Raw genomic sequence first — 27,859 nt, 5'->3', positions numbered from 1 at the left:
TGAAAAATAAAGAAAATAGAATCTACCAGAATGAGTTGTTTCAAGGACTTAAGATTATAATCTACATAAAATATATATTTTCATATATTTATATGTATTAAATAAATACACATACATATAGACACACACACACACAAACACACACACCCTCCCTAGGAGCAACGGTTCAGTATTTGCTAATTCAGTATTTGTGGCACCGTCATGGAACACAACTACCACCAATAATGACAACCAACTGTGTATTCATATAAAAGAGAGAAAAACAAGGAGAAAATTTCGTGAATCAAATGCGTGTATAAACTAAAGAGAAGATTGTACTTATTTCCTTAAATACTTAAATTTACCTGTTTAAAGAACCCTGAAACTACTTAAATGGCTTTTATTTATTAAACTTTGAAGAGAAAATATTTGCAAATATGTACAAATATGTAAAATATGTAAAACAATCAGTTTTGCTTTTAAAAAAAGCACAGATAAAATCATTTCCACTAGAAGGAGCTCTAACATTAGTATTGATAATAAATTTTTTCAGATACAACTGAAAGATTTAAACAGCAGACTAAAATAACTGATTCCTCTTATTGGAAATTAAGTTTCTTGTCTAAGTTCTGCTGCCACATTTAAAACATAAAGTTCTTTAAAATAAAAAACCAAGTTTCCATTTAAAACATACACAGTCCCCCTATAGTAGGTAATCATTATCACCTAAGACTGCTGCGCCCTCAAGAGGTCACACTTGTTAGTAATCATCAAAAATCCAGTCAACTGATTACTGCTACCTAAAGCACTGTTTTAAAACAGTCTGAAGATTAATTCTGTTGAACCTGAGTTAACTAAAAAATTACCATAAAATAATGGGCAAGTTACTTCTCCTCACTGAGCCCGTTTCCTCACCTGTAAAAAGAGGGATAAATATGGATACCTTGCTGGATGTTTAGAGGACTAAATGAGAGAAGAAAAAGGGGAAAGTGTGCGTGTGGGTGCTAGTACACAGCTGGCGCTCAACATATGTTGTGTTCTCTTTTCCTTTCTGGCTTTTTATTTTGTTGCTTGTTAAACTGTTATTCAATGCACTGAAGACATTTTCCTGTTTTTAAAAGAAAAAATACACTAAAGCTTAAGCTTGGAATCTACAAAAGTAGCCAAAGTGGAGAAAACTTTTCAAAATCAAGCTAATGATTGAAAAATGTTTTGTGATTCCAGCATATAATATAAAATTCCCCAAGTTTTTATAAACATGATATTAAAGTATTAAAGGGTTTTTTTAAAAAACAAATTTTGATAAGACTTGGATATGCAAACTGAGTAAAAATCCTATTAGATACAGAACATCCAAGAGGATGGGTGATATACTTTAACCATATTTGTCATCTTTGGTGGGGGACTATTTAAAAATTGGATAGATATAATTGTTTTATTTGACTGAATAATCAATGAGTTAAAATACACAATCAGGTACACTTCGCCTGAGCAGTCTTAATTAAAACTGTTTCTTGCCAAATCACAGTAATCTATTCCTGTCTTTACGACTAGTAAAAAAGACAAGAAGCCCTGATTACCCTGCAAACCAAGACAAAAAAGAACACTGTTAAATATCCATCAACAACAATTCCTCTCACCTAAAATGTCAGGGCATATTCTAATCACGGGACATTAGAGAGTCCATAGTCCATAAATCACATAGCACCCATCTAGCTTGTGCTGTCTGACACAGTAGGCCTCTAGCCACTCACCACATGTGGCTATCAAGTGTTAAAAATGTGGCTAGCCCAAACTGAGATATGCTACAAGTGTAATATAACACACTGGATTTTGAAGATTCAGTTTGAAAAACAGAATGAAAAATCTTGTTAATAGTTTTTTGTAGTTATTATAAATTCAAATAAGACTTTACATATACTGGTTAAATAAAACATACCATTACAATTACTTTCTCTTTCTCTTCACTTTTTAAATGTGGCTACTAGAAAATGCAAAATTACATGTGTGGTTCACATTTGTGACTCATTTGGGCAGCACGGATCCAGACAGTCACCAAAGAAAAGAGCCAAACCTGAGTGCCACGTCCATTTCCTCAGCCTGCAGCACAGCACCCAAAACAGGCTGGACGTGGATGGCATCACCAACCCTCACACCCACATTCTTCTGTGCCATTTCACTCAGGCCAACCTTGCCTCCAGGAAATCCTGCCACAGGCCAGGCTGTAGAGACCTGCCCAGAACATAGGAAACAAAAATATAAGAAAATAAATATTTGTAGAATATCACTCATTTATAAGGAAGAAAACTAAGCACAGTCAAGTACATGGATCTGCAAAACACAGTCCTTACCCCAAAGGAGTTATGATGTGACATCAGTTACAAAAAAACTATTTTTTTATAAATACTACATCTCTTTTGTGAAGATTAGGAATAATCCCACAGTGAAAATGGTGGAAGAGCTGAAAGGTGGATTTAAGACAAGAGACAAAGACATTAACAGGTGATAAGAGAAAAACGAGAAAAAATACTGAAGACAAGCTAAGTGTAAGGTAGTTCAGTCTGGAACATAAACTACATGCAGCAAACAGTGAGTGACCCAGTACAAGAGCTCCATGGGAACCTGGTTCTCAACAGACTTAAATGGTAAGGGAGAAACTCAAAGATTTCTAGCTCCAGATAATAGGCTGAGCTCACACATTTATAGTCTTCTCTTCCACAAAACACAGTAAAGGATTTTTTACAGTATAAGCCCAGAACAATGAAAGGAATGGGAGGCAAGCCATCAGCAGATATAAGACTGCAAAACACTTCCAGAGGACCCCACTGGACGAGAGAACATTGACTGATGAAGCAGCAGCAGAAGACATGGCAGAGTCAGAGGAAGAAACCTAAGCTGCCAAAAATGACCCAGGAAAGGTTCTGGACTTAGGGTCTCAGGTATGATGAATGGCAGCCAGGACAAACGGAGGGTAATCAAATATTTACGTACAAAACAGATGACCCAAAATAACATTTCTGTGAAGAAATATAACTAACAGACTGGGAGAAATAGGGCTGGTAGTGTGTCACTACCTCTGGAGGAAAGGCTTCTTTCTACATCATGACACTTAGGGCCTACAACTCCCAGGGTATAAAAGGAAGGAAAAGTTTATATAGATGTGAGGGTCTTGTAAGATATAGCTTTTCAATTATTACTGCTTGTGTTGAAAATTAAAATCAAAAACATCTGAAATATTTCTGAAGTAAGGAAATGAAAAGGACTCTCACCTCTTGCTTTCCATCCAAACTGGTAAGCAACACTGGTCGACCAATACATATGTTTGCAGACTTCATGGTGTTGAGTCCAAGTTGAACAAGGGAATTCTGGAATGCTTTAGGAACTCTGTTGTCTACCAAGAAGGAAAAGAAAATTATTTTTGCACTATTTGTAACTGAAGTTAAAGCATGCTTTCTTTTGGAGTAAATAGAAATCCTTTATCCACATGACCATATGAATGCACTTACCAAACCCTGGAGAAACTGCTGTCCCAACCCTCCTTATTTTAGCAATCAGACTTAAAACCAAACCTTTGTAAGGGTCCACTGACAATATGACTGCTAACTAAAAAAGGATGTTTTATGGGGTAGGTATTGGTTTTCATTATTTAAAAAAAAAAATCTCTAATTTCATCACTGACTGAACATACTTGCAGTAGGGCTTTTCATACTTGCATTCTGAACCTTTCATATTACAGATTCTAAGTTGAGCTGGTTACTAGTACTCAAAGGCTTGAACTGGGGAAATGACACATCATCTGGCTCTAGAGGATTAAGTTATGTTTCCACTTCTCACCCACAGGATAGCAACCAGACATTTTTCCTTTCTATTCCCAGGAACACATGGATCACAATAACACAGGTCTTATTCCTGAGGCGAACACACACCGACTCAAATGACCATTAGAGCTTTCAACTTTTGGCCAAAGAAGGGGCCCAGAATTCAGTCCAGTTTCAAAACCTCTGAAAACGATGTGCGAACATCTCCACCCCTGCCCACACACTGCCTCAAGCTCCACATTTGGTTAGCTGTCCCTCCTCTGATGCTCCCAGCACCCTATGTTGCCAGATACTAGCACTCATCACAATATTCATTTATTTTACAGTCTGACTTTCCTTTAACAATATACTGCTTTGTAACAGGAAATGGGTCATATTCATCTTTTTAACTCCAACGCCTAGGAGTGCATCAAATATAGCAGATGCATAACAAATATGCATGAAATGAATGAATGTAGATGAGTATACAATATTTTTCTTTTCAGCACAAAATCCATGTAACACTTATGATGCCTGTCACATAAACTTTATTATAAAACTTATAGTCACATATATCATAATCACAGAGCTCTGACTACTATTAGTGTTCTTTCATAATCAGAAAAACAGATCTTTTGTAATTAAAAAGGAACTAAGTCAACAAAAGGAAAACCATGAGGTATGTCTGATTTACATCATTCTCTGCCACTGCGAAGTAACTTCCCAACACATTTATTTTCCCTCTGTCATCAGATGAACAAATCTAGAAAAACAAAGCATCTCCCAGGGCTAAGATTAACAGGACTGAGCATAAAATAAGCATTTTTTAAAACATGACAGGCTGAAAAGAAATTCAACTTTCCTATGAGCACCAGGTCTCTTACACAGTTTACCCATCAATAAGAGCAAAGCGTCCTGTTTGATAACCTCATAATGTGCAGTTTCTGCCACTTCTTTCTTCCTAATAAAGGAAACCTCAATGAATTACCCTTCCCTCTTGATAATTACGTTGAGGGGGGTACTCAGTCCCTGACAAGATTCTAAGTTTTCTTCCTCTCTTCCCTCCATCCTATCCTGCACCAAGATTTGAAACATCACACTCTTCTCTAAATACCTCCATTTCCTCCCTATCAGCAATGGAGATCATGTTCAAATTCCTATCCATTGGCTTTATTCCTAATACATTTCCATTGTATTCTCTGCTTACAGCATCCAAATCTACGTAAGCTATCCCCCACACAATTCCCTTCACCAGTCCTCATTCCTTCAATACTTTAAAAATATATCTCTACATCTACTTCCTATTAATTAACTTCACACTTACTGAGCACCTTATGTGCCAGATTAACTAATGAGATAGTAAAGGTAATTTCAAACAACCACCCACCCTTCATTTGTTCATTCAGCAAATATTTACCATGTGCCCACTATATGGCAGGATACTACACTAGGCACTGGGGAAATAAGGTGAACAAAAGCAGACACAGTCCTTGGCCTCATGGAGTTTATAACTTAATAGAAAGAGTTATTAAACAATCACTAAATAACTGTACAATTCTAAACTAAGATTAATGCAATGAAAGAAAAACTAAGAGTGCTAAGAGAGACTATAATGCAGGATCAGATCTAATTTGGAAGAATCAGAGAATGCTTCTCCAAGAATATTTAAATTCAGGTCTGAAGGAAGAGTAAAATTAACTAAATGAAGAGTGGGGGGGAAAAGACAATTCTCAGCAAAAAGAAGAGCTTGTACAGAGATCCTTGACAAAAGACAGCATTGTGCATCTGAGGGGAAAAGTACAGGCAAAGTGGTGGGAAACAAGGAGCCACATAAGGAAAGTCAAGACCACCCAGGGCAGTGGGCTTTATCAAGCTCCTGGTCTTTAATCTGACAGTAATTGGAGGCCAGTTAGTGGTGAAAAGCAGGGTCGTGACAGGATTTTTATTTTAAAAGATCATTCTGTCTGCAGAGTGGAAAAGGAATTGGAGGGGAGCAGCTAGTGTAGTAGTCCAGGTGAGAGAGGATGGTGTCTGAGATTAAGGTTGAAGCAGTGGGAAGGGAGCGCAGAAGTGGAACGTGGGAAATACTTAGTAAACAGGACTTGGTGGTGGACTGGATAATGTGAGATGTAAGAGAGCAGTGTCATGAAGGAATCTTAGATTTCTGAATTTTACAATGAGAAAGACTGAACAGAGCTCATTTGTTTTGTAGGAGGAGATATGACTTCAGGAAGTCAGTCCTGAAGTATCTTTGAAAAGTCCAAAAGAAGAGGTAAAGCACAGTGCTATATTCAAAGTATGGACCACAAATTAAGAAAACAATCCCATTTACAACTGCATCGAATAAATTTAACCAAGGGGGTGAAAGACTTGTACGTGGAAAACTATAAGACTCTGATGAAAGAAACTGAAGACACAAATAAATGAAAAGATATACTGTACTCACAGATTGAAAGAATCAATATTGTTCAAATGTCTATACTACTACCTAAAGCAATCTACAGATTCAATGCAATCCCTATCAAAATACTAATGGCATTTTCCACAGAACTAGAACTAATGATCCTAAAATCCGTATGGAACTGGAATAGCCACAGCAATCTTGAGAAAGAACAAAGCTGAAGGTAGCATGCGCCCTGATTTCAAACTATACTGCAAAGTTATAGTAATCAAAAAAGTATGGTACTGGCACAAAAACAGACACATAGATCAATGGAACAGAATAGAGAGCTCAGAAATGAACCACACCTATAGGGGAAATTAATCGACGACAAAAGAGGCAAGAATATATAATGGGCAAAAGAGAGCCTCTTCAATAAATGGTGTTGGGAAAACTGGACAGTTACATGCAAAAGAATCAAACTGGATTACTTTCTTACACCATGTACAAAATAAACTCAAAATGGATTAAAGATTTTAAATATAAGACCTGAAACCATAAAACTCCTAGAAGAAAATATATACAGAAAACTCTTTGAAGTTGGTCTTAGCAGTATTTTTTGGATCTGTCTTCTGAGGCAAGGGCAACAAAAGCAAAAATAAATAAATGAGACTACATGAAACTAAAAAGCTTTTGCACAATGAAGGAAACCATCAACGAAACAAAAAGACAGCCTACTGAATGAAAGAAGATATCTGCAAATGATATATCCAATAAGGGGTTAATATCCAAAACACATAAATAACTTTTACACATATATATTACAATGAAATATTACTCAGCCATAAAAAAGAATGAAATCTTCCCATTTGCAACCACATGGATGGATCTAGAGGGTATTATGCCAAGTGAAATAAGTCAGAGAAAGATCAATATCAGATGATTTCACTTATGTGTGGAAACAAAACAAACAGAAACACTCATAGATACACAGATACAAAGAACAAAGGGATATTTGCTAGATGGGAGGAGGGTGGGGGGGCTGGGCAAAGAGGGGAAGGTGATTAAGAGGTACAAACTTCCAGTTATAAAGTAAATAAGTCACAGAGAAGTAATGTACAGCATAAGGAATATAGTCAATACTGAAATAACTTTGGATGGTGACAGACGGTTGGTTACTAGACTTTATCAAGGTGATCATTTCCTAATGTATTTAAAAGTGAATCACTATGACTTACACCTGAAACTAATACTGTTCGTCAACTATATTTCAATTAAAAAAAAAAAAAAAGTGTGGTCCACAAACTATCTGATACTGTTCATGATGAGGTAAGTACAAAAAATGAGAATATGCATTTAGAAGCTTTTATTGCAATTTGACAGAGTAATTTTGCATCTGTTGAATCTAATAAAAATTTCTCTTTTTTAACTTATTTTTCCAATAATTTACTTTTATCATATTTTACAACAGTGCTGATCTGTGACGTGTTGTAAATTTTTAAACCTTCCCTATGGAGTTTGAGAAGCATTGATCTAGAAGACAATTAAATCAAGACTCAGAACAATCTAAATTACAAATACAAATCTGAAAATAATAAGGGTAAACGTGAAGGAAACGCTGGGCATTGGATGAACTTGCCAAAGAAAGAAGATTTATAGAGAGAAAGAGAGGGTTTAGGACTAAGAATTAAGGAACTTCTACATTTGATGGTTAGGTGGAAGAGGGCAAGCCTGCAGAGGGAACTGATGAAGTACCAACCAAAGGAGGGAGAAAAACTAGGAGATTTTGATGACACATAAGTCAAGAAATAAAGTGTTTCAAGAAGATGGAAATGGCTGACAATACCAAAAGCTGCTGAGGGGGTCAAGTAAAGTAAGTAATGAAAAACCATCCATTGGATTTACCAACGTGGAGATCATCAGTGACCAGGACACAGGCAGTTTCCATGGAATAATGAGGTGGATGTCAAATAGGAATAGGCTAGGGAGTAAGTGAGAGATGAGGAGGCAGGGACCCCTCCTTTTAAGAAGTCTTGCAGTGGAGGGTGGTGATAAGTGTGGAGCTTTTGTTTAAAGATGAAAGAGAAAGCAGTAGGTTTAAATGTCAATGGGAAGGATCCAGTCGAAAGAGACTGAATATGCACAACAGAACAAGTTGTCCTCCGATCCCCAAAAAAGCCTGAAAATACTGTGTTAAACTGGAAGATTGTCTTTAGGGTCTGCACTAGACATAAATAAAAGTCTTGCCACTAGGTTAATCCGATCCCTTTTTCAAAGCTACAAAACATCACGCCTGCTAAAAGCTTTACCAACCCAATGCTTTTCACTTAAATCCGTTCTCCCAAGTCAAGGTTGCTGTGATCTAGGTCCATGGCTTTAGGGTCAAATACATCTGGACTCAAAAAAAGCCTCTGCCATTTAGTTAGGACCTGTGTAACCTGGGGGGAAGGAGGGGGTGGAATCGCGTTAACTTTTCTTTCTCTGTAAAATGAACATAATAATACAGTACCCATCTCCCAAAGCTCTGCGCAGAATAAATGAGATACATACGTAAAATACCCAAGCTCCTGCTAGCACCCGTGCGCACTTTACAGCTGTTTAATTAAATACCACAACCCGCGTAGTAGGAAAAAAGCCACCTTTCAGTTTTAAAGGCGCATTAACGTCTCTTAGGAAGGACGTACCGACAGCGGTACTGAACTGGGCTTTAAGTTTTTTAGTATAGGTATACTATTCTCGCTAGAGACGAGCGACTTCGCAGTTAAATACGCCGTTAATCTTAAATAAGGCAAAGCCGTTTCAAGCTCAACTTAGAAATTCAAAGCAAATTACAAAAGAGCTTGACTTAGCCACTAAGTCATTTCTGCCCAACTTCTCTAGTGCAGGCGCGGCTTCGAGTGTCTTACATACTTCTGTGCCTCTCGCACACCTCTGCCTCACCCAACTTTTTAAAAACCTTTACACCTCAAGGCATAATCGCTAGGTTTTCGTCCTCTCAGGCGGCGCCCCCTCGGCCTCGGGTCTCCCTCTCAAAACTCTTTACCCTTTTCTAAGAAGTTGATCACCACCAGAGTCCCGGCCGCCACGGCAGAAGCTGTGGCCTCCGCAGAAAAGGAAGCAGCGGAGGCCGAGGGCGACCCATTCCCGGCGCTTTGGTTCAGCCGTTTTCTGTTCTTCTTGGACGACATGATCGAAAGGCAGCCCGAGAGAAGCAGCGGCAAAGCCGGCTCAACGTGCGCGCTTCGCTGAGAGAAAAACTTCCGGGGCAGAAACCAGCGAGGCTCCGTCCCGCGCCGTAATCCCCTGAGTGGAGCGCAGCAAGAGCGGGAGAACACAGCGTTTTCAGAATCCGCTGTCGTTGAAGAGGTGGAAGACGTTCTGACTTTCGCCAAAGAAGACGGATTAGGTGGACAGAACCCTCATTTAGATTGTAAATTCCTGAAAAACAGAACTTTTTCGTATCTCCGCCTCCTTCCCTATACCTGAACAAAATGTCTGTTGAATTGAACTGAGGTGGGGGTGGGGGGAACAGGGGAGGGAGGGGGAGTGGTGGGAAAGTTTCTGTCGCGTTCCTTGAGCCGGGCATATTCTTGAGAGGAGCCGGTCGACCGGACTTCGCCGTCTCCTCTACCTAGCGCTGCAGACCCCTGTTCAACTCTGAGAATGGGTGGGTGGCACTCTTCTAAAACTTACGGTAGCGCCGTCACTCACTGGCGGCGTGACTTGGGAGCGTCCGCGTGGGCCACGAGTGACGGCGCGGAGATGCCGCAGCTGCCGAGAGGGGGCTGCTGGCGTGCGGTGATAGCGCGGGCCCGCAGCGCAGTGCTCTTTGCAGGGCCCCGCGGGGCTTCGGGCGGCCCGGGTTGCACTCGGGACGCCCCTTCCGGAGCCGGCGAGCTGCGGGGCGAGCTTGATAGATTCGGGGGCGTCTCCGTGCGCCTGGCGCGGCTGGACGCAGTGCACCGCCTGGACCCGGTCGCCTTCCAGAGGGCCTTGCAGGGCAAGTGCGCCTGGTCAGAGGCTCCCTTGCCTTTCTAAGGAAGTAACCGCGGCCCCCACCCCGGAGTCGCGCCTGAGGGAAGGAGAGAGGGCGTGCGTGACCCGCAGCCGTTTTCTGCCTTTCGTTCTTGTGCCCTTGGCTGGGAGGTCTCTGAGGCGGTTGGGTGAAATGGTGACGAGCTCAGACTTTGGGATCGGCAGCCCTTGTTCTTGGTCCTCTTTCTAGTGTGTGACCTTGGGCAAGTTCTGTAAACCACCGTTTTCTCACCCGTAAAACCAGGTAATAGGAGCTCATGGAATGGCTGAGAGATAAATTGCATAATGCATACGAAGTGCCTCGCACGGTATCTGCCACGTATTTAACGCTCGGTAAATGTTGATACTATTAGGCTATCGTTTACTATCACTTACCGACCCTTCGTTTCGCCGGACACTTTGCCCAGGGCAGAACCAGAGCACTTTCTAGTACACGTGGTGGACAGTGAGTGGGCCAGAGAGGTTCTGAGTGGTCGTATTTGTGCACAAGTTCGGTCAGGAGCTGTGGCGCCGAGAACTAGAGTTTGCTTTTCGTTAGTAACAAGCCTTTTGTGATTCACCGGGGAGATTGGTGAGTGGTTTCAGTCTCCAGTGGGAAAACTCGCCACTCTCTTTGAACCTTGAGTCCAGTGATAAGAAAGATAGCTTGGATGGAGGAACCTTCACTTTGAGAGCCCGTGATTTGGCGGAGCAGCCTGTTTTTCACACTGCCCCTGAGGGTCCTTATAATCAACTTGATTATAGCATGGAAACTCAACCTCTCACGCTAAGAGGAAACTGAAAGTAATCTTTGTCCTATGGAGCAATATGGCAAGTGAGCATCTATGGAAATATAACTGAGCTAGTCGTTTTCATCTTCAACCATCCTCAGTTCTCAACTGTTTACCTCTTCACCTTGTTTTCTCTCCTTGGGAACAGCTGCTAACTACAACAGTGTTAACAGTAGAATCAGATGTTCATCCTCTAATATGTGCACGTATGTGTGGGTGGACACAGGTATTTATTGTACACACTTGTTACTTGTCAGTGATTAAAGCAGTACCTCAGTCAGGAGGGCAAAGCAGAAAGTGGGTTGGATTTGGAGTCACACATTCAGGTTTCAAGTCCCAGGTTCTGCCACGTGCTTAACCAGGCATTAGGAAAATCACCACTGAAAATATTTGCCTCTTAGGTTGATCACATGAATAATGCCCACTCTAACTACTTTACTGGATAGATGTGGTAATCAAAGATAAATTACATGAAACTAATTTATAAACTCTGAAGTACCATATACTTTTATATCTTTTTAATAAATTCTTTTGTACTTACTAAGTGCTAGACACTGTTTTAAGAACTTCAAAAGTATTGATTCATTTAATCCTCATAACCTGTGAGGTAGGTACTATTATTATCCCCATTTCAAAGATGTTGGTACTAAGAGACAGATTAACTTCCCCTGTCTCTAGAATTTGTTCTTGGCTGCACTATAAGAGCTATTGCTGGGTTTTTTGTTATTGAGTCGAACAAAAGTGAATGGTATTGCCTATAAAAAGAATCTTAAAATAATCTGAGAAGAAAGCCTGGTAGGAAGTCTAAATGTATTCTTTTTTTTCAAGTAAATAGAACTGATTGCCTATAATGTATTAGCAATAGTTGTTTTGCACCTTTACACGTGAAGTCTATTCTTTAACTGTTCCCGTTATTGATAACTAAAGTTAGATGGATGAAGAGGTAATATGTTGCTAAGCTTCACATATTTCTGCATGAGTGGGGAAGTAACACTGGTTCTGGTTCTTGCTATGCCACTCACTAGCTGTGTGACTTTAGACAAGCCAGTCATTTAATAGGAATTGAGCCCCAGTGCATAATCTCATGTTAACCTGGAGGAGTGCAAATGCACAAAATATTAATTAGGATTAGAAAAACAGACAGCAACAGATGTCATCGGGCAATGTGTAATAAGTTCTAGTAAATCTACTAGAAAGTAGTCCTTAGGTTCACATTTGGAAATCACGTGAGGAAAGCTAATTGTCAAAGTGGTGGTATGTGAGCTCACTTTGAGGGATGGATCTGAGCTGAGGGATGAGGGAAAGATGAGGAAAAAGCATTAAAGGTTATTAGTGAGAAAGAGAAAAAAGAAAACATTTTAAAAAGGATTCTTAGGCTTTGAGCATTGGAGCCAGAAAAATGCCTGTAAGCGAAACTAAGGTGGCTGGTGTAGGAATCAGTTTTGAATATAGGTGTGAAGTTTGAGGCGGCAGCCTTCAGAAGATGCGAGCAGCTAATGAGCAGAAAAGTTCAGTGTTCAGTGAGGTCAGGACTAGGCAGCCGCCCTTGTACAGTTGTTAGCTGAAGCAGTAGCAGTGGACAGATTCTCCAAGCCAGAGTGTAAAGATAAAAAATAGGAAACAAGTGACTCTCCTTGTAGAACTTCAGCTTTTTCGTTTGATTGGAATGATTGGGAAGGAGGACACGGGAACTTTCTGGGGTGATAGAAATGTTCTATAATCTTGAGTGTGGGTGGCACAGATGTATGCATAGGTCAAAACTCATCAAATGTTCACTTAAGGTTTGTGCATTTCCCTTTATGTAATTCTATGTCAGTTTTTAAAAAGATTTAATCAGAGAAGGATTGATGTGAGAAGGATCTGAAGGGGCGCCACAGCCCCAAATCAAAACGTCCGTTAAATTAAGGCTCCCACATTGTCTGTCACTGTGTTCGGCACACTGACTTCAAAAAGGTAGAGAAAGATGGTCCTTAACCAGGAGATGCTTACTGCGGAGGCCATAGAAGAGGAGGGAAAGGAATCTAACCATTAAATAAATAATCAAGTCTTTCCCCCTCTCTCCACACACACTTTACAGGATTATTGTAAAGATCGCGATGGTGGATGGAGAAAGTGATCTGAAAAGTTTTTCTAAAACTGTGGAAGTATTCATTTCTTCACCTATAAATTAGGGGTGATGATACCTGTCTTTCATGTTGTGAGAACTTAAACAGTGTATCTGAAATGTCTGGAATTTAGTAAGGGCCATGTAAATGATAGCATCTTTTTTCCCCTGGCTCAATCTCAGGTAATAAAGTAAGAGAATTTAAAGTCAAAGACCGAAAATCTATTTTAATGTTTGTCATGGTATAATTTGTAATAAAGGAAAGTTAGAAACAATCTAAATGTCCAAAAGTAGTAGGTCAGTTAAGTAGTTTATGGTATACCTATATGAGGAAAATTACACAGTCATTAAAAATGTGTGTTCATTAAAGAATTTTAATGGCATAGCAAAACGTTTATAATATGTAGTAAAAAAAAGTTGTAAATTATATATGGTATGTCAATTCCAAAATTATATTCATGCAAAAAATGTCGATTTTAAATTTATCTGTGTGCTAATGTGAAGTTTTGATTTCTTCATTGTACTTTATTTTGAAAATTTTCTAGAACTACCATACATTACTTAACAACAAAGTTACATTTTTCACCTTGAAATGTATAAACCAAAAATATATATATGTGTGTATGTATATATATACACACACACACACATGTATATATGAGAGGACTTTTAAAGGAAGAGTAAATAAAAGCCCATAATAGTCATTTATAAAGATGAAAACCAAGATTGTTAAAAGGAACAACAATGAAACGGTGTTTTATTTAAATCAGTTTATATGTTCATTGTAATACAATTATTGAGCACCAATTATGTGCCAGGTACTGTGTCAGGTGATATATAAAGATCATCACTATATTGACTTTATTTTCAAGGAATTCAGTCTGGTGGAAAAATCATATATAATTATAATAAAACGTGGTAGTTTACGTGCTGCTGATGTATGTGAACAGTACATTTTGCGATTCCCCCGTGCCGCCCGCCCCCCGCCCCCAAAGAGAGCTAACTAGTAAGGGAAGTGGAGCTTGAACTTGGCTTCCTGGAGGAGGTGACACCCAGAAATGAGTTTTACTTTATTCCACTCCTCTCACTGTTAAATATTTACAGATGTTTATCTTCTGCATTTTAGCTGCAATACAGAAATGGAGATCAGAAGGTAGAGTAGCAGTATGGCTGCACATTCCCATCCTCCAAAGTCGATTTATTGCCCCTGCCGCTTCCCTGGGCTTCTGCTTTCACCACGCAGAATCGGACTCATCCACGCTGACTCTGTGGCTGGGAGAGGGGCCCAGCAGATTACCAGGATATGCTACACATCAAGTGGGAGTTGCAGGTCTGTTTCAAACTAATGTTAATCACAATTAACTTTTTAAAGGTTCACCCAGTTTCTTCTTACAGATGAGCCAGTAGTTGGTTCATGTGGAATGAATAAGTTGATTAAATGATTGTCCTCCTTGGAACTGCCGCTAGTATTGATACTTTAAATAGATGAAGTTTGCCTTACGAATCAGCAGAGGGCAGCACAGAGAACAAGCAAGTTGAGTTTTCCAAAGGATATGTTTGAACATGTTTTACAGGGATATGTGAACTTCACTACTGAAATAGTAACAATGAATTGGGATCAGGGAATAGGTTCATTTCATTATGGTAAAACATATTAGTACTAATTATGTGATTTAGTAAAATAAAAGATAACTTTTAAGTTGAATTTAAGGCAAAGCAAACCAGTTTTTCAGTGATTTGAACATTACTTCTTAGAGACATTTACATTAAGTCATTGTGCCAAACAGTTGTTTTAAAATAGCATAATTTAAATACAGAATTTTGAAGTCACTGGTTAGCTTCAGAGACAGTCTTGAGAGAAGACTTGCTTTAGGTGAAGACAGGAGTTCTCACGTTGTAGAGAGTGCATCAGAATCACCGGGAGGGCTTGTTAAAACAGATTGCTGGGCCCCAGCCCCAAGAGTTTCTAATTCAGTTGGTCTTGGGTGGGGCCTGAGAATTGCTTTTTCTAATAAGTGCTCTGCTGCTACAGCTCTAGTGTTGATGCTGGTCCTAGGACTACCCTTTGAGAACCAGGGTTAAGAAAACTAGATTTCCAAAACAACAAAAATAGGAAAGACTCCTTATGATTTACTATGAATTAAAGCAGTAATATGTATTATTAGTAATTTATTAATAATAGTATTATTTGCCTTTATATAATTTACAAGAGTTTTTAAAGGTAGTTTGCATCTTTGAAGTCTTTTAAAGGAGTTGTTCAAGGATTTCTAATGTTTTCTCTGTCCACGGTCTCACTCCCCTCTAGCAAGTAGAGGCAATTCAGCAACTTCCCATTCAGCTCTACTTCAAAACACCACTTGAAAATTTGATGGCAGCCTCACACTTCGTGGGAAAGACATAGAGATAATTATCAATTCATTGGTACAGACTTGCAAAGCAGAGTTTCCAGTTAGTACTACAGAATTGGTAATATATGCGTAAAGAGTATCCTATGAAGAACTTGTTTATAACCAAGTACGGTATGGTATATTAGAGTTAAGATATGCCACAGGAGTTCAGGGAATGAGAGGTCGGAAACTTGATGAGAGTCTTGAAGGCCAGCTAGGATTTGAAGTGGCTGTTGGGATCAGGAGGTGGTGTAAGGAATTCTTCTGGGAAGGTACAGAGTTTTTAGGTGAAGAGAAGATAGCTGACACTTGTTTATAAGCTGCAGAAGGCGTAGCTGGTGAAGGGAGTCACAGCCCGCCACCCCAAGTGCCCCTTTGGCATGTTGAGCATTCTGAGCTGAAGACAATTGAGAAGCAGCAGGAGGGGCTCTCTGCCTGCCCCGTTCTGCCTGAAGCAGGGTATAAATTTCTTCTACCACGAAGAGGAGAACATTCTTGTCACCAGAGCCGGGGAGTTGGCACAGAGATGAATCTGTGCAAACCTCGTGAAAACAGCCATTATATTCTGTTAGTTCCCCATATAGTTCCTAGTCACTTTTTCACAGTTTACCTTCCTTAGCCCACACCCCTTTTCCTCTTGTCTTGTCATTTCTGCACAATTTATCCCTCTTTCTTAAAATGGAACATAAGCCCCTGGGTCTAACACTTTGGGGGGATCTTCACTTCTTTCTATGAAGTTCTCCACCCCTACTCAAGCCATGTAAAATTATTAACATCAAATAAAATTTATATACTTCTTATCCATTTATCTGTACTTTGTCAGTTCAACTCACAGGTCCCAGACCCAGAACCTAAGTGGGTAGAGGAAAAAAATCTTTCCTCCCCTACACTGGAATGGAGTGAGCTATGGCTCTCTTTCTGTTCTTCAGGCAGCAAGCTTTTATCTGCCTCAGAGCCTTTAAACCTACTGGCTCCTCTTCCTGCAGTGCTCTTCCCCAGGGCTTTGTTTATCGAGCTCTTTAGAGCTGAAACATCTCCTCAGAAAAGCTCCTGACCTTACTGCATAAATTAGAGTGTTCCCACCTGCCAGTCCCATCATCCTTTGTCCCTTTATCCTCTGTTTTTCTTTATAGTACTTATCACAGTCTGAAGTTGTGTCATATACTTAATCGACCCCACAATAAACTCCACAAAGGCAGGTATTTTATCTGTCTTGTTTACCATTTTATCCTCAGGCTAAACACAGTGTCTGGTATAAAGTAGGTGCTCAATAAATATTTCTCAAATGAATGGTTGGGTAGATCTTCAGTTGGCAATGTCAGCCCTCTGAAAAGGCAGTTGTAGTGTGGTGAAGGGGCAGTGTCACACAGTGAGAAGAATACCTGCTTGGGACCCAGACAGGACGTCAGTTTTAGGGCTGTGTGAACTTGGGCACTCAAAATTATACCACTCACAGGATTATTATGAGGAATAGCTGAGATAATGCACCTAAGGCACTTAGTACAGTACCTGACTAATCATAATATAATAATAACCTCTATTTAATCCCTGATCTCTTTGGGTTTATTTAACTTTTATGTTGTGACCAACAGGGGTCGCTCACATTGTGTTTAGCAGTGCTGATTTTGGCTCATGTTGATAGTGAATTAGGAAAAAGTTCAATTTGAACAATCACAAATTATTAAAATTTAAGAATAGGTTTTCTTGGCATTCCATCCCTTGTAAAGTCCAATTAAATTACAGTTTATATTTTCTAATAGAACCTAACATTAAATTATATCTCACTTTGTGGTTTTCCTTCTTGGCTTTGAAATACTAAAATGTGGTGTTTTAATTTCAGAGAACATTGTTCTTCCTTGTGTTGCATGTATCTATTCCCTACTATATTTTACCTTTACATAGTACTTATCACCTTCTCATGTTCTATGTAATTAATTTTTTATTTATTTGTCACCTCCTCAAACACACACCAGAACACGAACCCCAATAACAATGGGGAATTTTGTTTTGTTCACCACTATATCCCTAGCACCTAGAAAAGTACCTGACACATAATAGGATCTCAATTAATATGCTATACATAGAACCTATATGTATTGTATATAGGAGCTCAGTTAATATTAAAAGAATGGATGAATAAGTGGAAAATATATTTTTAACTGTATCTTCCCACATTATGTAAATACAAATAATTTTAAAATTATAGCATTTAAAGGAACCTAATACAAATCATTAGTGTCATTTGTATTTTTGACCTAGGATTACCCAAAGAGAGAAAAAAACTTATTTTTGAGTCCCTAACATCTAGTAAAATGCCTAATACACTGGGCAATGTATATGATGAATGAATAAATGAAAGCAATGGACTAGAACTTAAATATAAATATTCCAAAGCAATATATTGGTAAGTTATAACATTGTATACATAACATGGTAAAGAAATTTAAGTGCTTTAAGGAGGAGGTCTTGAACTGAATATTGAGATATTTGAGATTTGGATCATCAGGGAGCACAACCCATGTTTATACATAGTGATTCAAGGAATAAAAATGAGAATGGAAAAGTCAATTCATTGATTCAATAAATCTTTTTAGGCATTTAAAATTGGACACTAATAGATGATCTCATTTGCAAAACAGAAATAGAGACGCAGACATAGAGAACAAACATATAGACACGAAAGGAGGAAGCGGGTGGTGGGGGGTGGGATGAATTGGGAGATTGGAACTGACACATATACACCATTGATACTAGCATAAAAATAGATAACTAGTGAGAACCTACTGTATAACACAGGGAACTCTACTCAGTGCTCTGTGGTGACCTAAATGGGAAGGAAATCCAAAAAAAGGGGATATATGTATACATATAGTTGATTCATTTTGCTGTACAGTAGAAACTAACACAACATTGTAAAGCAACTACAATAAAACTTAATTTTAAAAAAATAAAATTGGACGCTAAAGTAAATGCTAAAAAAGGACAGATTAATTTATTTATACCGTCAGGAATAGATGATCTAGAGAAGGAGATGCAAATGATTATCCTACGAGTTAGCATATGCTAGAACCATCACTGGTACTCTGAGTTGTTAAAAGAACCTAGATAACTGAGCAACTGATTTCTTGCTGGAGAAATTTACAACTCTTCATGAATGAGGTGGTTATTTGAACTAGGCCTTCAGGGATGGGTAGGATTTTGATGACCACAGGTAATAGTGTGGGAGTAGTCTGAGGTGAATGAAATTCATATTTCTCAATTATCTTCCCCCCCCAACAGGAGCTGTATTTGATGAAAATACTAGAAAAATATTGGTTGTACAAGATCGAAGTAAAGTAAGTTGTTTCTGCTTTATAAATTGCTTTCTAAATGTTTAGTTCTATCTAGAGAAAAAGTGTAGAAATTTTGATATGCTCAAAGAATTATAGAAAGATATTTTTTTAATTTACTCTGATCAATATTTTTTTATTGACATATGCTTGATTTACAATGTTGTGGTCATTTCTGCTGTACAGCAAAGTGATTCAGTCATATATATATTCTTTTTTTAAATATTGTTTTCCATTATGGTTTATCATAGGATATTGAGTATAGTTCGCTATGCTATACATTAGGACCTTGTTGTTTATCCCCTGTACATATAAAACTTACATCTGTTAACCCCAACCTCCCACTCCATCTCTCCCCCAACCCTTTCCCCCTTGGCAACCACCAGTCTGTTCTCTATGTTCATGAGTCTGTTTCTGTTTCATAGACAGGTTCATTTGTGTCATATTTTAGATTCCACATATAAGTGATATCATATGGTATTTATCTTTCTCTTTCTGACTTACTTAGTATGATAATCCGTAATTGCATCCATGTTGCTGCAAATGGCATTATTTTGTTCTTTTTTATGGCTGAGTAGTATTCTGTTGTATATATGTACCACATCTTCTTTATCCATTCATCTGTCAGTGGACATTTAGGTTGTTTCCTAGTCTTGGCTGTTGTGAATAGTGGTGCTATGGTATGAGGGAGTGTTCTAATTTCATTGATTTACATGTGGCTGTCCTACTTTGCCAACATCATTTGCTGAAGAGACTGTCTTTTTCCCATTGTATATTCTTGCCTTCTTTATCAAAGATTAATTGACCGTAGGTATGTGGGTTTATTTCTGGGCTCTCTATTCTGTTCCATATTTCTGTTTTTGTGCCAATACCATGCTGTTTTGATGACTATAGCTTTGTAGTATTGTCTGAAGTCTGGCAGGGTTATACCTCCTGCTTTGTTCTTTTTCCTGAGGATTGCATTGGCAGTTCTGGGTCTTTTATGGTTCCATATGAATTTTGGGATTTTTCTGGTTCTGTGACAAATGTCATGGGTAATTTGATATGGATCGTATTAAATCTGTAGATCGCTTTGGGTAGTATGGCCATTTTAACAATATTAATTCTTCCAATCCAAGAACATGGGATATCTTAGAAAGATATTTTTAAAGTCATTTCTAAGGAGTTGTTGATCATTTGGATACTTATTTAATCCAAAAAACACTTATCCAGGCCTTAAAAATGTCAGAGTAACCTCAGTATTCCTAAGTATTATTTTATGACTCCAAAAAAATTATAAATGGCTGTACTTAATTAGGAAGACAAACTGTGTTTCTAACAAACAAATAAGATATTATTCCACTCATTCAATATTCATTAAGCTCCTACTCTGAGCCAGGTGCTAAGAATACGAAGATTAATAAGACAATATCCCTGATGTCCTGTAGCTTACTATCCATTTGGGACAGTAGTCATATAACAGATTGTTAACAATTAACTTTGCCTTTAAAAAGCCCCTAAAGACTTCTCCTTGGAAGTAACATTTAAACTGGGTCTTGAAGAATGAGTAGGAGATTCGAGGCAAAACAAAAACAAAGCAAAACAAAACAAAAACCAGGGTGGGGAAGGGAGGTGGGGTAGAAAAACAGACTGAGAAAATTAGAATTGCATATATAAAGGCACAGAGTTCAGAAAGGGGCTGACATGGTGTCTTAGTCCATTCATGCTGCTATAACAAAAATACCATAGACTGGATAGCTTAAACAACAAAACATTTTTTTTTCCTAATTTTTATTTTATTTTGGAGTATAGTTGATTAACAATGTTGTGTTAGTTTTAGGTGTACAGCCAAGTGATTCAGTTATACATATACATGTATCTATCCTTTTTCAAATTCTTTTCCCATTTAAGTTATTAAAGAATATTGAGCAGAGTTCCCTGTGCTATACAGTAGGTCCCTGGTGATTATTTTATATATAGTGGTGTGTATATGTTAATCCAAAACTTCTAATTTATCCCTCCCCACCACATTTCCCCCACCTGGCAACCACAAGTCTGCTTTCAAAGTCTGTGATTCTGTTTCTGTTTTGCAAATAAGTTCATTTGTCTCTTTTTTTTTTTTAACATTTCACACATAAGTGACATCATATGATATTGTCTTTGTCAGACTTCATTTAGTATGATAATGTCTAGGTCCATCCATGTTGCTGCAAATGGCATTATTTCATTCTTTTTTTATGGCTGAGTAATAGTCATTGTATGTATATATGTACCACATCTTCTTTATCTGTTCATCTGTCCCTGGAAATTTAGGTTGCTTTCATGTCTTGGTTATTGTAAATAGCGTTGCAATGAACACTGGGTTGTATGTATCTTTTCGAATCATGCTTTTCTTTGGATATATGCCCAGGAGTGGATTGCTGGATCATGTGGTAATTCTATATTTAGTTTTTAAAGGAACCTCCATAGTGTTCTCTATAGTGACCGTACCAACTTACATTCCCAGCAACAGTGTAGGAGGGTTCCCTTTTCTCCACACCCTCTCCAGCATTTATTGTTTGTAGACTTCTTGATGATGGCCATCCTGACCGGTGTGAGGTGATACCTCATTGTAGTTTTGATTTGCATTTCTCTAAAAATTAGTGATGTTGATCATCTTTTCATGTGTTTGTTGGCCATCTATCTTCTTTGGAGAACTATTTAGGTCTTCTGCCGATTTTTTCATTGGGTTGTTTGTGGTTTTTTTGATATTGAGCTGCATGAGCTGTTTGTATATTTTGGAGGTTAATCCCTTGTTGGTAGCTTCATTTGCAAATATTTTCTCCCATTCTGAGGGTTGTCTTTTTGTCTTGCTTATGGTTTCCTTTGCTATGCAAAAGCTTTTAAGTTTAATTATGTCTCATTTGTTTATTTTTTATTTTCATTACTCTAGGAGGTGGGTCAGAAAAGATCTTGCTGAGATTTATGTCAAAGAGTGTTCTGCCTATGTTTTCCTCTAAGAGTTTTATAATGTCCAGACTTGCATTTAGGTCTTTAATCCATTTTGAGTCTATTTTTGTGTATGGTGTTAGGGAGTGTTCTAATTTCATTCTTTTACATGTAGCTGTCCAGTTTTCCCAGCACCACTTATTGAAGAGACTGTCTTTTCTCCACTGCATATTCTTGCCTCCTTTGTCATAGATTAGGTGACCATAGGTGGGTGGGTTTATCTCTGGGCTTTCTATCCTGTTCCATTGATGTATATTTCTCTTTTTGTGCCAGTACCATATTGTCTTGATTACTGTAGCTTTGTAGTATAGTCTGAAGTCAGGAAGCCTGATTCCTCTCAGCTCCGTTTTTCTTTCTCAAGATTGCTTTGGCTCTTCAGGGTCTTTTGTGTTTCATACAAATTGTAAAATTTTTTATTCTAGTTTTGTGAAAAATGCCACTGGTAATTTGATAGGGATTGCATTGAATCTGTAGATTGCTTTGGGTAGTATAGTCATTTTCACAATATTGATTCTTCCAATCCAAGAACATGGTATGTCTCTCCATCTGTTTGTGTCATCTTCCATTTCTTTCATCAACATATTACAGTTTTCAGAGTACAGGTCTTTTGCCTCAGATTTTTCTTGTTCCCTGAAATAAGCTTGTATCAGTATAAACTTCCCTCTTAGAACTGCTTTTGCTGCATCCCAAAGGTTTTGGATTGTCGTGTTTTTGTTAGTAGGTATTTTATTCTTTTTGATGTGATGGTAAATGGGATTGTTTAATTTCTCTTTCTGATCTTTCATTGTTAGTGTATAGGAATGCAAGAGATTTCTGTGTGTTAATTTTGTATCCTGCACTTTACTGAATTCATTGATGAACTCTATTAGTTTTCTGGTAGCATCTTTAGGATTTCCTATGTATAATCTCATGTCATCTGCAAACAGTGGTAGTCCTACTTCTCCAATTTGGATCCCTTTTATATCTTTCTCTTCTCTGATTGCTGTAACTAGGACTTCCAAAATTATGTTGAATAAAAATGGTGAGAGTATACATCCTTGTCTTGTTCCTGATCTTAGAGGAAATGCTTTCAGCTTTTCACCACTGAGAATGATGTTAGCTGTAGGTTTGTCATATGTAGCTTTTATTATGTTGAGGCAGGTTACCTCTGTGCCCACTTTCTTGATAGTTTTTATCATAAATCAGTGTTCAATTTTGTCAAAAGCTTTTTGTGCATCTATTGAGATGATCATAGGGTTTTTTTATTTCTATTCTTCAGTTTCTTAATGTTGTTTATCACACTGATTGACTTGCAGATATTTAAGAATCCTTGCATCCCTGGAATAAATCCCACTTGATCATGGTGTATGATTCTTCTAATGTATTGTTGGATTCAGTTTGCTAGCATTTGATTGAGGATTTTTGTGTCTATGTTCATCAGTGATATTGGCCTGTAAATTTTTTTGTGTGCATGTGGTATCTTTGTCTGGTTTTGGCCTCATGGAATGAATTTAGGAATGTTCCTTCCTCTGCAATTTTTTGGAAGAGTTTCAGAAGGAGAGGTGTTAACTCTTCTGTATATGTTTGGTAGAATTCGCCTATGAAGCCACCTGGTCCTGGACGTTTGTTTGGTGGGGGTTTTTTAATCACAGCTTCAATTTCAGTATTTGTGATTGGTCTGTTCATATTTTCTATTTCTTCCTGGTTCAGTCTTGGGAGATTGGACCTTTCTTAGAATTTGTCCATTTTATTGGCATATAGTTGCTTTTAGTAGTCTCATATGATCTCATGTATTTCTGTGGTGTCCATTGTAACTTCTCCTTTTTTATTTCTAATTTTATTGATTTGAGTTCTCTCCCTTTTTTTCTTGATGAGTCTGGCAAAAGATTTATCAGTTTTGTTTATCTTTTCACAGAACCATCTTTTAGTTTTGATCTTTGCTGTTGTTTTCTTCATCTCTGTTTCATTTATTTCAGCTCTTATCCTTATGGTTTCTTTCCTTCAGCTAACTTGGGGTTTTGTTTGCTCGTCTTTCTCTAGTTGTTTTAGGTATAAGGTTAGGGTGTATATTTGAGATTTTTCTTGTTTCCTGAAATAAGCTTGTATCACTATAAACTTCCCTCTTAGAACTGCTTTTGCTGCGTCCCACAGGTTTTGGATCATTGTGTTTTCATTGTAATTTGTCTCTAGGTATTTTTTGATTTCCTCTTAGAATTCTTCAGTGGTCCATTGGCTGTTTAGTCACATATTGTTTAGTCTCCATATGTTTGTGTTTTTTACAGTTTTTTTCTTGTATGTGGTTTCTAATCTCAAAACGTTGTGGTTGGAAAAGGTGCTTGATATAATTTCAGTTTTCTTAAATTTACCGAGGCTTGATTTGTGGCCCAAGATGTGCTCTATCCAGGAGAATGTTCCATGTGCACTTGAGTAGAACGTATATTCTGCTGCTTTCAGATGGAAAGCTCTGTAGATATCAATTAAGTCTATGTGGTCCAATGTGTTATTTAAGGTCTGTGTTTCCGTATTGATTTTCTGTCTGGATGATCTATCCATTGATGAAAGTGGGTTGTTAAAGTCCCCCACTATTATTGTGCTACTGCCAATTTCTCCTTTTATGGCTGTTAACATTTGCCTCATATATTGAGTTCCTCTCTGTTGGGTGCATATGTATTTACAATTATTATATTTTCTTATACTGATCCCTTGATCCTTAGGTAGTATCCTTCTTTGACTCTTATAACAGTCTTTAAAGTCTGTTTTGTCTGATTTGAGTATTGTTGCTCTAGCTTTCTTTTGATTTCCATTTGCATGGAATACCTTTTTCCATCCCCTCACTTTCAGTCTGTATGAGTCCCTAGATCTGAAATGTGTCTCTTGTAGACTGCGTATATATGGGTCTTGTTTTTGTATCCATTCAACCAGTCTCCATCTTTTGGTTGGGCCATTTAATCCATTTACATTTAAGGTAATTACCGATATGTATGTTCTTATTGCCATTTTGTTAGTTGTTTTGGGTTTGTTTTTGTAGGTTTTTTTTTCTTCCCTTCCTCTTTTGTTCTCTTGTGATTTGATGACTATCTTTTCTGTTGTGTTTGGATTGCTTTTTCTTTTTTGTGTGTGTATCTATTGCAGATTTTCAGTTTGCAGTTCCCATGAGGTTTTGATATAGCAGGCCATATATATATGAGATTGTTTTAAGTTGCTGGTCTCTTAATTTCCAAACCATTTCCAATATCCTCCATTTGTACTCTGCTTTGCTCACAATTTCTGGTTTTCCTATCATATTTGTGTGTAGATGATTTCCAACCTTAACTGTATGTTTGCCTTTACCAGTGAGCTTTCTCATTCATAATTTTCTAGTTTCTAGTTGTGACCTTTTCTTTTCCACCTAGAGAAGTTCCTTTACCATTTGTTGTAAAGCTAGTTTGGTGGTGCTGAATTCTCTTAGCTTTTGCTTGTCTGTAAAGGTTTTGATTTCTCCATCGAATCTGAATGAGAGCCTTACTGGATACAGTATTCTTTGTTCTAGGTTTTTCCCTTTCATCTCTTTAAATATATCATGCCACTTCCTTCTTGCCTGAATAGTTACTGCTGAAAACTCAGCTGTTAACCTTATGGGGATTCCCTTGTATTTTATTTGATGCTTTCCTCCTTCACAGCTCCCTCCCTGGGGCTCAGGTCCCATCAGATTCCCTTCTCTCTCTTTTTTTTCTTTATTCTTTTGTCTTACTTGGTTATGTGGAAGTTTTCTTGCCCATTCTGCCAGCATTCACTAGATGTTCTGTGTGAATTGTTCCACGTGTCAATGTGTTTTTGATGTATTTGTGGGAGGAGGTAAACCTCTAATAGTTTTGTGTAGAGTCTTTAGGGTTTTCTATATGGAGTATCATGTCATCTGCGTATAAATACAATTTTGCCTCTTCACTTCTGGTTTGGATACTTTTTATTTCTTGTCTCATTGCTGTGGCTAGGACTGCCAATACTATGTTGAATAGAAATGGTGAGAGTGGGCATCCTTATCTTGTTCCAGAATTTAGTGGGATGGCTTTCAGCTTTTCACCATTGAGTATTATGTTGGCTGTGGGTTTGTCTTAAGAGGCTTTTATTACAGAGATATTTTCCCTCTATACCCACTTTGTTGAGAGTTTTTATCATGAATGGATGTTGAATGTTGTCGAATGCTTTTTCTGCATCTGTTGAGATGACCATGTGGTTTTTGTCTTTCCTTTTGTTAATGTGGTGTATCACGTTGATTGATTTGCACATGTTGAACCATTCTTGCAACCCTGGAATTAATTCAACTTGATCATGGTGTTTGATCTTTGTATGTATCGTTGGATTCGGTTTTCTAGTATTTTGTTGAGGATTTTTGCATCTATGTTCATCAAAGATGTTGGCCTGTAATTTTCTTTTTTTGTAGTGTCTTTGTCTGGTTTTGGTATTACGGTGATGGTCGCTTCATAGAATGAATTTGAGAGTGTTCCCTCCTCCTCAGTTTTTTGGAATAGTTTGAGAAGGATAGGTGTAAGTTCTTCTTTCTATGTTTGGTAGAATCCCCCAGCAAAGCCGTCCAGTCCTGGGTTATTGTTTGCAGTTTTTTTAATTACAGATTCTATTTCACATCTAGAGGTTGGTCTGTTCAAGTTATCTATTTCTTCTTGACTCAGTTTTGGCACGCCGTATGTTTCTAAAATTTGTCCCTTCTAGGTTGTTCAATTTGTTGGCGTATAACTGTTCATAGGATTCTCTTAGGATTTTTTTTTCTTATTTCTGTGGTATCAGTTGTTATTTCTTCTCTTTCATTTCTTAATTTGTTTATTTGGGTCCTCTCTTTTTTTCTTGATGAACCTGCCTAGAGGTTTGTCAATTTTGTTTATCTTTTCAAAAATGCAGCTCTTGCCTTTATTGATCTTTTCTCTTGTTTTTTTGGATCTCTCTTCTGTTTCCTCTCTGATCTTTATTATTTTTTCCTTCTGCTGACTTTGGATTTTGTGCATTCTTCTTTTTCTAAAATTCTTTCAGTTGGTAGGTTAGGTTGTTTATTTGAGATTTTTCTTGTTTCTTGAAGAAGTCCCCTATCACTATGAACTTCCCTCATAGAACTGCTTTTGCTGCATCCTATAGATTTTGTAAGGTTGTGTTTTTATTTTCATCTGTCTCAGGGTATTTTCTGATTTCCTCTTTGATTTCATTGTTGACCCATTGGTTTTTTAGTAGCATATTGTTTTGTCTCCATGTGTTCATTCTTTTCCCAATTTTCTTTCTGTGGTTAATTTCTAGTTTCACGTAGTCAGAAAAGATGCTTGAGGTAAATTCTATCTTCTTAAATTTGTTGGGGCTTGTTTTGTGTCCTAGTAGGTGTTTTATCCTAGAGAATGTTCCATGTGCACTTGAGAAGAATGTTTATTTATTTATTTTTTTGGATGTAGTTTCCTGTAAACATCAATTAAGTCCAACTGGTCTATTGTGTCATTTAGGACCTCTGTTGCTTTATTGATTTTCTGTCTGTAATATCTGTCTGTTGATATCAGTGGAGTGTTAAAGTCTCCTACCATTATTGTATTTCTGTCAGTTTCTCCCTTTATGTCTGTTACGTATTTGTTTTATATATTTAAGTGCTCTTATATTGGGTGCATATATGTTACAGTGTAATATCAGGTTTTTTGTATTGATCCCTTTCATCATTATAAAGTGTCCATCTTTGTCTTTCTTTGTAGACTTTTTTAAAAAGTCTGTTTTGTCCAATATGAGTATTGCTACTCCTGCTTTCTGGTTTCCATTTGCATGAAATATCTTTTTCCATCCCCTCACTTTGAATTTGTGTACATATTTCACCCTGAAGTGAGTCTCTTGTCCACAGCGTATTATAGGTTCTTTTTTTTTTTTTAATCCAGTCTGTCACTCTGTGTCTTCTGATCAGAGCATTTAGTCCATTGACACATAAAGTAATTATTGATAGGTATGTACTTGTTGCCATTTAAAACCTTGTTTTCCAGTTGTTTTTGTAGCTCTTTTTTGGCTCATTTTTTCTTTTTGTTTTTCCTTTTGTGATTTGATGGTTTTCTTTTTTAGTTTGCTTGAGCTTCTTTCTTTTTAGTTTTTTTGAATCTATTGTATGTTTTTGATTTGTGG

The 27,859-nt window shown here is 37.7% G+C and overlaps 2 protein-coding genes across 8 annotated transcripts in view; one reads left to right on the top strand and one right to left on the bottom strand.

Moving 5' to 3' along the window:
* The window catches only part of AFG2A (AFG2 AAA ATPase homolog A), a 339,619-nt gene extending 330,245 nt beyond the window's left edge, over nucleotides 1-9,374 (bottom strand). For both annotated transcript variants that reach the window (XM_059923550.1, XM_059923551.1), the window contains exons 1-3: nucleotides 9,200-9,374; nucleotides 3,249-3,370; nucleotides 2,054-2,211 (exon numbers count right to left, since the gene is read on the bottom strand). In XM_059923550.1, coding sequence (XP_059779533.1) covers nucleotides 2,054-2,211; nucleotides 3,249-3,370; nucleotides 9,200-9,344 — 425 coding nt within the window. In that variant the 5' untranslated portion in view covers nucleotides 9,345-9,374. The remainder of the gene's footprint in view (nucleotides 1-2,053; nucleotides 2,212-3,248; nucleotides 3,371-9,199) is intronic.
* Nucleotides 9,375-9,907: 533 nt separating this feature from the next.
* Nucleotides 9,908-27,859, top strand: part of NUDT6 (nudix hydrolase 6) — a 42,832-nt gene continuing 24,880 nt past the window's right edge. For 4 of the 6 annotated variants that reach the window (XM_059923543.1, XM_059923545.1, XM_059923544.1 and 1 more), the window contains exons 1-3: nucleotides 9,908-10,156; nucleotides 14,192-14,395; nucleotides 18,732-18,787. In XM_059923543.1, the coding sequence (XP_059779526.1) occupies nucleotides 9,919-10,156; nucleotides 14,192-14,395; nucleotides 18,732-18,787 (498 nt within the window). In that variant the 5' untranslated portion in view covers nucleotides 9,908-9,918. Of the gene's footprint in view, nucleotides 10,157-10,434; nucleotides 10,525-14,191; nucleotides 14,396-18,731; nucleotides 18,788-27,859 lie in introns of those variants that run through there. The other 2 variants (XM_059923546.1, XM_059923547.1) reach the window with 2 other exon arrangements.

This window comes from Balaenoptera ricei, chromosome 5 (genome assembly GCF_028023285.1).
Source record: "Balaenoptera ricei isolate mBalRic1 chromosome 5, mBalRic1.hap2, whole genome shotgun sequence".
Taxonomy (NCBI): domain Eukaryota; kingdom Metazoa; phylum Chordata; class Mammalia; order Artiodactyla; family Balaenopteridae; genus Balaenoptera; species Balaenoptera ricei.
The sequence above is the reverse complement of the archived record's forward strand: the minus strand, read 5'-3'. Positions and strand labels throughout refer to the sequence as shown.